The 11,316-nt window shown below is 40.6% G+C and overlaps 1 protein-coding gene across 1 annotated transcript; it reads right to left on the minus strand.

Annotated features, from left to right (window-relative positions):
* Positions 1-181: 181 nt before the first annotated feature.
* On the minus strand, positions 182-2,678 carry LOC136179263 (zinc-binding protein A33-like). Its single transcript, XM_065955238.1, has 2 exons — positions 1,464-2,678; positions 182-193 (listed from the first exon to the last, which is right to left on the minus strand). Exons 1-2 carry the CDS (start codon positions 2,676-2,678, stop codon positions 182-184), a joined length of 1,227 nt encoding a protein of 408 aa, XP_065811310.1.
* Between the last annotated feature and the right edge of the window lie 8,638 nt (positions 2,679-11,316).

An 11,316-nucleotide genomic window follows, 5' to 3' on the forward strand; every position in this document is an offset into this window, starting at 1 on the left:
CACTTTGACTTCACAAAACTCTGCCGACCCCACACATCCTGTACAGTAAAATGAATTTAGTCATTTTGGTGTTTATTATTGTGGACAGAGGAGGAGAGGCTGCGATGGCCTTTCTGTATATGCTTCCAAACACACACCTGAATCCAATTACCTGGAGCCATGGCTTTATGCACAGCATAAGTCAAGACTCCACCTAGTGTTCAGTGTCAGAATTACACTCATACAAATTTGCAGTGTTGTGTTGGGTTTCTTACAAGGATCAATAAAACAAGCATTTTGGCTTTATTTTAATGTACAATATATTTTTTATTGATCGATAAATAGAAATTTCAGGCGACCCCATTTGAATTCCATGGGACCCCAAGGTTGTGAAAGTGCGTTATATCTGTAAAACATGTCTTTACCTGTACATAAGTATCTTCATGAATCTTTTCAAAAGTCTAATCTTTAAACTTTTTATATTTTCCTATTAGAGATTTTCAGGATTTGCACTGTATTGACCATTATCATTATTTTTATACATGCACCCTGTGTTTATATGTATGCTTGTGCTGCCATTTCATACGACTATAAAACATTCTCCCTTGGGCGCCTGTAGGCTAGTGGTTAGTGAACGCACCACATGTACGGAGGCTGTAGACCCCTATTTCTGAATCTATCCTATCTCCACAATAAAAGGAATATAAAGCCCTAAAAATAAACCCTTAAGAAAAAAGTTCTCCCAATTCTTCATGTTTTATCTGATCAAATGATTTCATCATAAAAGGCATCAAAGGAACCACTTTTTCTTCAAATCATACATTTGGTAAGTTATGACATCTTCCTTTAGGTTTAAATATACGGTCTAGGTCAGTGATTCTCAACCCGCGGCTCTCGAGCCACATTTGGGACTAGTTGTGTAGTTTTTGGTCTATGTGGCTTTTAAGTCTAACAAGGCTGAGAACCACTCGTCTATGTAAATGGACTTGAGCTTGTATATTTCTTTTCTAGTCTTCTACTCAAAGCACTTTTACACCTCAGGTCACACCTACACATTCACACACTGATGGTAGAGGCAGATGAAGGAAACATCTGACATGTGGCTGCAGGAGCTGGGGATCGAACCCCTGACATTCTGGTTGAGAGACGACCGACCATTTTTAGAGTTCTCTGCGGACTGTATTTGAAGTTTGTTGTTTATTACTGATTATTTAGGGCTCCCTCTAATACCACAGAGTATTTATGAGAGGCTGATAAGTGTAAACATTATCAACCATGTACCTTCCATTATCCTGAAAAACAACTTGATCGTCTTGATTTCCATCACAGAGCACTGGAAATATCTCCAGTGGGAGTGTGTTCCCAGTGCATATGAGTGGATACAGCTTCTCAGTGAATGTGTGTGAGAAGGTGTGTAAGTGTGTGTTAGTGTTAGGATCAGAGAACGACAGCTTTCCTCTGTCAAAGTCCAGATGAACTCTGACCCTCTGGAGCTTCCTCACGGACAGGTGGGTGTGCGGGCCGGGCAGAGAGCAGGCTGTGTATTCACCTTTAAAGAGCCTCATTCCCAACAGTCCACAGAGTGAGTCTGAGTCCCCCTTCCTTTTAATGGACTCTGCTGCCACACCCAGGACCCAGTGAGTATTATCTCCAACTTCAATGTCCCAGCTGTGACATCCTGAGTCAAACCCCTCAGAGCCGAGGACGATGCGATAACAGTCAAACCTCTCTGGATTATCTGGAAGCTTCTGTCTCTCTCCATGACTCACTCTGGTCAGATCTTCAGACAGGACGAGTTCTGGATGAGCCGAGTTTGGATCCAGAACCACAGGAGTGTAGCGGACCATCTCCTTCATCTTGTTCCAGATGTTGTGGGTCAGGTTGCCCAGGTGTTTGGCCTCGTCGATCAGAGCTCCTGAGACCTCATGTGGATCCTCCAGCAGGGAGCGGTCCTGGACTCTGTTCACTGCAGCCTTGTAGTTCTGCAGGAATGAGACGTCATCAGCTCTCAGCTCGTCCTCCGTGACTCTGATTGTGTCTGACAGAGCTGCTATCTCTCTGTTCAGAGCCTCAATCGTCTCCTTAACTCGCTGTCTCTTCCACTCCTCCTCTGCCTTCAGAGAAAACATCCTGAATTCCTCTTCCTCTTGTAGGAACTGGTGAAGCTTCTTAAACTGCTCCTTGATCTGCCTCTCTGTGTTTCTGGCCTGGACTTTTAAGTGTTCTGCTGTTTGATCACAGTGTAATTGAACTCGCTCAAAGCCCTTCAGCTTCTCCTGTAGAGGCTTCAGATACTTCTGCAGCTCCTCTCTGCGATGCTTGGCAGCTTCGTCGATGGGGATAAACCTCTTGTTGTTTTGTATGTTTTTGTCCCTGCTGACGACACACACAGGCAGCTGATGGTCCAGACAGAAGAGCTTCTCAGAGTTCAGACAGACGTCCTCAGACTCCGCTGAAGCTCTCTGATTTCTCTCTAGTAAGAAAGCCTCACACAGGTTCTTCAACACCAAACTAACCTGTGGTTTTATCTTCTTTGGGGACCGCTTCTTACAGATCGGACACTCTTTTACCTGTTTTGTCTCCCACCAGTTCTTCAGGCAGTCTTTACAGAAGCTGTGGCTGCACGAGACAACGACAGGATCTCTGAAGATGTCCTGGCAGATCGAGCAGCAGAGATCCTCCTCGAACAGGGACGCCATTTTCTGTCCCAGTGAAACTATAAATACACCGTGATGAAAAAGCACAAAAGTTAATCAGTCACAGAGTCCCTTCCTCTTGCAGAGAAAACTGACAGAAGTTTACTTTCACTTTTGAGTCATTTTGTTTTTGAAAAAATAAAAACACAGCTCAAATTCAGTGTGTTGGGGAGGAGCAGGTTGAAGGCTCTCTGTCCTCCTTTAGTAGAAGTTTGAGCTTAGATGGCTGTGAATCTCATGTCTGCTTCCTGATTCTGTCTCTAAACTGACTAACTGTATTTCTCACTTCCGGATTTATGGCTCATGTGAGTCAGCTGAGAGGTGGAGCCGTGATAGACCATTTTAGTAAACTTCTCTATTGCTTTGTTATTTGATACGTAAGAGCAGGGGTGCCCAAAAAGTCGATCGCGAGATGTTTAGTCAATATAAAATACAATTGTAAAATAGAAACGTGATTTCAATTTCATCTCATTGCAGTGTTTCCCACACAGAGACGATACCTGGGTGGGGAGCCCAAGTATACTTCCGACCTGTTTGTATTTAATTTTTCATTTATTCATGAAATTGCTGCGTGCATGAGAGCGAGCGAGCGGGAGAGAGAGAGAGCGCGCGCAAGAGAGAGTGCAGGCACGCGCAAGGACGTGCAGGTAAAACCGGGGCCGGTAAATGTTTACCAAAAAGTCATACAAACTATGCTATGAGTATTAAGCGCATTTGATGTAGCTGCAGCTACTTTTCTCTGCTCCTCTCTGCTGTCATGACTGTGAGCACGCTGAGACACACCAACATACAGCGCAAACGCGCACACACACACACAAACACACACACTTGCACTGGAGCGCCAGCCACCACGCGAACCTTTTGACTTTTGACTTTTAGTGCTACAGCACACAGTTGATCCGTGATCCGCACGGACCGAGGCGGGAACATCCGGTCAAACGGTGTCTGCAGCTAATTTAACAAAAGCATCATCATCTCACAGCAGCCTGCTGTAGTCTGTGAACATCTCCACACAGATTAAAGTTGTTTGTTGTAAACTAAATTAAGAAACGTAATATTAAAATGTACCCTATAATAATTATTTTTTACGACTCACAGAACTGTCATTTATTATATCTGAAATTATTTTCTGTTTGTTGTGTGTAAATTAAATGCGTTTGTTGGTTGTCGGTAAAGGCTATGGCTCACGATGTGGACTGGTAGATCTCGGCAGACTGGCAACTTTAAAAGTAGATCTTGATTCAAAAAAGGTTGGGTAACCCTGCTCAAGAGTTTAAAAAATGTTTTAAGGAGGAAAATTGGTTGAAAATACGAGAGAAAGGACACTTTTTCTATCACTCTGGGAGCATGGGAGCAGGCTTGAGTTTCTTTTAGCCTTTTAAAGGGATACTTCACCCGTTGAAACATGAATTTTTATTTACATTGGGTCATGTATATATATATATATATATATATATATATATATATATATATATATATCAAACATATATCAAAATTTATTTGAATATAAATTTTGAAGTTGGTGCCTTCTGATGACTTTCAGACAAACGCGACTGAAAGTGTCCTAACAAATGTCTCTTTGTTCCGTTTTTGTATAATCATTATGTCAAAATTACTTTGATTTGTTTTAATGAAATCTAAACAAATAGGCTTTCTTTAGGACACGTAACGTACGACAACCAGACTCAGTCGGCTGACAGTCACCAGTTAACATGGTAACTCTTTTAACCGTAACACCAGCACGGACTTTGCCGTTTCTAGCGATAAATAGTTTCCCGTATGTTGTTAAAGTATCGCAAGTGCCCCAAACTCAAAGTTTATCTTAATATCTTGGTTGTGCTGTGGTTGTCAGGTGATGTAAACATGTGTCGTTTATAGGAGATGTTAAATTAAAAGCCCATGCTGCAGTTCTACACTGTTTTCAACGGTGGCTGTTACTTTCCTGAGCGTTTTTTTGCCCTCCGCGCTGATGACGTCACTGAAAGCTATGAATTCCCTATATTGCTGCATTCAGGTGCTGCTCGGGTGGTCCAAGTTTCTGAGTTGGGAAGTCGTTCTTCCGACTTTAATGTGTTCATGTGAGTCCAGCTCGGAAAGTGGGAATGTTGTAACAACAGCAAAAAAGCAGCGTTGATGCTACCAAGAAGAAGAACCCCGGGGCCCCATATTCCCGCAGTGCCCGCCTCATGATCCCCTGATTGATACGGTCAAAAGCCAAATCCATAAAACACATGTAGACTGGATGAGCAAATTCCCATGCTCCCCCATGCTGAGGTGAACCTCTCGTTCACCAGGGAAAACTCCAACACAGCTGGACGAGCCAAAGCTGTTGTCAAGAGTTCTGATAAACGAGGGCGGATACCTGAGCAACCTGACCTACAAGATCTGGTACAGGATGAAGAAGAAGGTCCGCTACACTCCTGTGATTCTAGATCCATGCTCTGCTCATCCAGAACTCATCCTGAACTCACCCTTTCTGAAGACCAGCGTGAGATACGGAGAGAGACAGAAACTTCCAGATAATCCAGACAGGTTTGACACCACCCACTCAGTCCTGGGCCTCTATGGACTCAACACAGGGACTCACAGCTGGGTGGTTAAAGTTGGAGACAGTAATGACTGGTTTGTTGGTGTAGCTGCAGACTCTTTCAAAAGGAAAGGACGCACAGACCTAACATCCATCTTCCCACTGAATCCTGCTGCTGTCATCCCGGTGCAGAAGAAACTGCGTCTGGTCCGAGTGAATCTGGACTTGGATGAAGGCCGGTTGACGTTCTCTGATCCTGATACCGACACACACTTACACACCTTCACACACAACTTCCAGGGGCTGATGTATCCTCTGATAACCACAAAAATAGCCATGACACTGAAGATATTACCAGCTGTTTGTAAGAGCCATGAGGATGAGGACTCTGTCATTGACAGCAGTGATGATGATGATGATAATGATGATGAGGATGATGATGATGATGATGAGGAGGATGATGATGATGATGATGATGATGATGATGAGTCTTTCCACTTTGATGGAAGTGATCAGGTTATTAACTTTATGTTGGCTCATGTGTAGCATTAACATGCCTCCCTTTGAAGAATGTATTTCAGGTATCGTGTTCGTCTTACCTTCTATGATAACGATGCAGAATGTGTGCTTTTATTTTGTTGATTTAACCAGAAACATCTTAGAAATCCTTTTGCAAAAACATGAAATTTTTAAATGATCAGACACTTGCAAAATGTTCTCATTGTAAAGTTTTGCTCCTTTAAATCAACGTGTAAAACATTTGTGTCATTGCATCTACTCAAGTCTCTAAATTATGTTTGATACTCAGGTTGTCCAAACGTTTGAGACACTCGTTTTAAATAGATGATTCCTGTCATTTCAGTAATCGACGGTGATGAAAAGCTAGAAGAAAAAAAAACTACAGATCTTCAGTCATATTTTTAACCCAAAGAGAGAGAGAGCACCGTCTGCGTTGGCATCAAAGATGTTCAATTGTAGACGGTGTGCAGGAGTTTGTCTGCAATTTTTGAAAAACACAAACAAAAAAAACCCCGAAGAATTCGTCCAATCCTGGCTTTTTAGTATCAACTCAGGTATTAATATTGTTTCGTTTTCACTATTTGTATAAAAATTTAAATTTCTATCATGACAATCGAATTTTATACATTTTCCTTTAAGTCTTTAAAATGTGATGAACAGTTTGTAATAACTTTACTTCATCTTTTTTTTGTTGCTTGTCCTTTTTTTATTTGATATGTTAAGCATGCTTTTTTATTATGTTTGAATTCCCTTTTTATTTAAAGTGCCTTCTCAATAAACTCACGCTGCAGTTGCTGCCTCTGGCCAGCAGGTATCACTGTTGTTTAAGTGGAAATACAGCAAGAAGCTATAATAAACTATTTGGGCTCAAACTTCCTGACTTTTGTTTCAATTTCTCTTTCTGCTGTTCTAAATAATGAAATATTAAAGATGCATAATGTATTTATTTAAAACATAGTTACGTTCGACTGAACTCAGTGCTAAGAACCGGCTCCCAGAAGCCTAATTTTTTTATTTTGTTATTTTACTCATGCTTTATTAATCCTCAAGGTGGAAATTCTGGTCTCACACACTCAGAGGCCTGAAATACACACACATACACAAACAGGATCTGTGGACATGTGTTAGTGGAGAGATGTCAGAGTTTAGGAAGCGCACCATGAGATGCAACTACACCTGTACAGCTTTTAAAGCCAGAAGGACACAAACAGCCCGAAGACGAGGCGGGAGACGGTTAGTGGTTTTAAAGCAGATTAGTAAGGCAAAACAAACAAACAAAAACAACAACAGAAGGGAGTCATGGTGTAGCTATGAGCAGAAAAACAAGTCTTTAAAACAACAGGATTTACAATAACGTTTTTCAAAAGTGTCCAACAACCTGATCGGACTGATGTGGAAAACATGTCAGGTAATTTTTATAAAAAAGCAAAAAGCACCTTGGCAGTAGAGACCCCCCCCCCCCCCCCAGTAAATATGTAAATATGAGTTTGTCTTCTATAAATCATACAAATATGACCTGATATCGTTATGTGTGCACCTACATCTACGTAATTATTCTGTGTAATGAAACATTTTCATGATTAAACTTAGTTCATGTAAAACTTCAATATCTTGTTATTGTTTTAAAGAGGGCATAGTATCCCCCTCTTCCAACTTTTCAAACAGTCCCCTGTGGTCTAAATGAAACATCTGTGCTGTGCTTTGGTCAAAATATAACATGAATCAAGCACCAGAGGAGGTTTGTGACCCTGTATAAATCAGCTCGCTAAGAATGCTCTGTTTTGGTGTGTGTGTCTCTTTAAATGCAATTATTCAAGAAGAGTAATGCACATATACAGTCAGGTAAACAAAAAACAATAATACAATGTAAATCAAGTAGGGGAGACACATTTGAAAGGGAGCATTTTTCTCTGTGTTGTAAGACCATGAACAAAGGACTGGATGGATTTATTCCACAATTTGTGGTTCGGTAGACACTCAGGTTACCCAAATATATGTTCAGAAACACTGTACAAGTGGATTTTTCATAATATGTCCCCTTTAAGAGATTGTGATCAAGTATAACACATTAAAGTCTCACCATTTGGTCACATTCAGCATAAACATTTTGTAACGGAACCAGATGCAGAACAAAATGACAGAACTCCCCCCTTTTTAGTTAACCCCTGGATCAAAGAACTGCTAAGAGCTCAACAACATCCTGTAGGTTAACACTGACTAGGAACCAGGACATCTCCTTTGACTTGTGTTTACGTTAGACTTTGAATTACAGTTGACTTCTCAGACATTTCGTCTCCGAATAAACAACGAACACTTCCACAGATAACTCGCATCCTGGGAAGGAGCCTCATGCTGAGGTCTGAGGATCGTCCAAGCATCATAAAACATCAAGATACTTTGTGGTTTTCTCAAATTGAAAGACCTCATTTTGTGCATTAAATTAAAGTCCTTTTAATTTCTGTTTTACATATATATGTTCGTAAGGTTAAAAGTGACAGTTTAATTCAATTTATATTTTTATACGCTCAGAACTAAAGTTAAGTAAAACCAGTTTATCGTCTTAGACACATAAGACTTTCAAAGATATATTTAGACTATATATAATCATATTGCATGTTATCATATATAAAGGGTAACATAAGCATATTATCTTTCTATGTTTTCATATAACATTGATCTATGATGTGATTTATTTGTGGACTGTTTAATATCGTTTTGCCTTAATTTACAGCTTGAAAAGAATAATGTTAGTTGATTTGATGACCCGATAACTGCTGTTGTAGTATCTTGTGTTGTTTTTGGAAGAATAAATGACTAAAACATCTTGGATCTGGAAGTCATTTATAACGACAGCACGTCACAGCTTCACTCCTGTGTTTAGTCCCTCGAGGCACTCTTTCTTTGACAACCTGCAAAGGCCGATAAAGGCCGATATAGATATAACATAAGTAAGTATAATATTAGGCCCATGACTCCCAATTCAAAAGTGTCACAATTGTCCATCATATCATCTATTTAAATCCAGATTATAGTAATTGTGAACTCCAGAAGGTTCCAGTGACTTCCTCCTTTTGTGTTGGAAAAGCCAAGTCCTTCCATTGACATAGTGTCCGAGTTTATCTAACCTCAGAGATTTCAACACATAAATAGAAGGAGGGCCCTTATATCCACTTCATCATTATGCCTTTCCTTGCTAGCACTAAACTGGATCACATCCTCGTGTTTTTATTCAGAGATACAGTGACCTTTCCAAGCAGACAAAGAAGTGGGTTTCCTGACACCAAGCTGACCTGTTGCTTTGCTAACACTAGAGCATACAGCCTTTCAAAACATGTGAGTTTTTCTGCATTCCCACAAACAATGCAGCCTGGTGTGTAGCCTACATGGCTGAGTTCAGTCAAATGTAACTGTGTTTTAAATAAATACATTATACATCTTTAATATTTCATTATTTAGAATAGCAGAAAGAGAAATTGAAACAAAAGTCAGGAAGTCTGAGCCCAAATAGTTTATTAGAGCTTCTTGTTGTATTTCCATTTAAACAACAGTGACACCTGCTGGCCAGAGGCTGCAACTGCAGTGTGAGTTTATTCAGAAGGCACATTAAATAAAAAGGAATTCAAACATGATAGAATGCTCAAATAAAAAAAGGACAAGCAACAAAAAAAAGATGAAATAAGGTTATTATAACCGATTAATTTCGTCACATTTTGAAGACTTAAAGGAAAACATATAAAATGTGATTGTCATGATACAAATTAACATTTTAATACAAACAGTGAAAACTAATCAATATTAATACCTGAGTCGATACCACGGCAACACATTCATCCTGTCTGATCTCAGCAGTCAGAAGAATACAGGGACTTGTGGTCTTTGGTCTCAGGACCTTTTTCTCCTGTCTGTAAGAAAACGTTTGCTGCTTCCTGTACTCGGAACGAATCACAAGAAGAGATGAGTCTTAACGAGCAGCTCTGATTGGATGTTTTAAAGAGGACATTAAATGACTTGAAGGACATCTCAGGCAGGACTGTAGACACTGTGCCTGATATATTAATGATTGTCTGCGATCTTGTTGTTCTAGTTTGTTATTTCATGATCTTTTTATGTATTATAGTCATGAATCTGCTGCTTTATTTGTAAGTATGGCAGCTCGTTGTTTGTCAGAAACTTTGTAACCTGTGCTGAGGCCTCTCTTGGTCAGGACACTCTTAAGAAAAGAAAGATTTGATCAAGGTCTTTCTGGTTAAATCAACAAAATAAAAGCACACATTCTTCATCAATATCATAGCAGGTAAGACGAACACGATACCTGAAATACATTCTTCAAAGGGAGGCATGTTAATGATACATATGATGCCACACAGAGTTATCTTGTGTCACTTCTCAACAGTAAAGCCCTTCATCAACATCAAAATGGGAATCATCATCATCCTCATCATCACTGCTATCAGTAATGACAGAGTCCTCGTCTTCATGGATCTTACAAAAAGCTGGTAATATCTTCAGTGTCATGGCTTTTTTTGTGGTTATCAGTGGATACACATCAGTGTGTAAGTGTGTGTCGGTATCAGGATCACAGAACGTCAACAGGCCTTCATCCAAGTTCAGATTCACTCAGGCCCAGGACTGAGTGGGCGGTGTCAAACCTGTCTGGATTATCTGGAAGTTTCTGTCTCTCTCCGTGTCTCACGCTGGTCAGATCTTCAGACAAGACGAGTTCTGGATGAGCAGAGTATGGATCCAGAATCACAGGAGTGTAGCGGACCTTCTTCTTCATCCTGTACCAGATCTTGTAGGTCAGGTTGCCCAGGTATCCGCCCTCGTTTATCAGAACTCTTGACAACAGCTTTGGCTCATCCAGCAGGGGGCGCTGTTCCATTTGTTCTTGGAAGTCGGAAATTCCGAGTTGCCGGCCTGTTACGTCACTGGGTGCGCCCGCCTGAAATTGGAATTCTAGGCCTATGTGTTGTTTTATCGCCAGGTATCATGGCCAATGCGGAGGTGCAAAAAAACACATTCGTTGAGTGTACTGCTGCGTTCCATTTACCTCGGAACTCGGAAGTGGGAACTGGGAATGACATCACACCCGAGTAAACTGCGTTCCAGTTGCAAGTCGGAAAAGCATCATGGACGGCTCCAGTGGTGCCTACGTGACACAACACACTACGTGATAGTTTCTGACCGAAAATAATATGAAAATACCTCCACAGAGAGAACTTGCACGATACCATCGGTGTGATTGATTGAATTACAAAGAAAAACGACTAAGCTGCTAATAAACTCAACCGTTACATCTTAAACATCCCTTTAGATGCATGTTGCAGCCATATTGGATCTGAACTCGGGCTACTTTTTTTACTCCGAGTTTCCGAGTCGTAATTACGTAATACGTAATAACACTATTTTCCATTATGTTTGGTACAAAACATTAATGTCACACCACAGAGCACTATGTCTGTGGCCGAGCGGTGTGTAGAAGAGATCATCCTTTTTATCCTGGTGTGTAGCCTATACATAAATACATGAAACGGGGAAAAGATACACAGCTTCTTTCGTTTTGTAACAGTTGAAATTGTGGAATGTACTGCTCAG

This window comes from Labrus bergylta, chromosome 5, assembly GCF_963930695.1.
Source record: "Labrus bergylta chromosome 5, fLabBer1.1, whole genome shotgun sequence".
NCBI classification, from domain to species: Eukaryota; Metazoa; Chordata; class Actinopteri; order Labriformes; family Labridae; genus Labrus; species Labrus bergylta.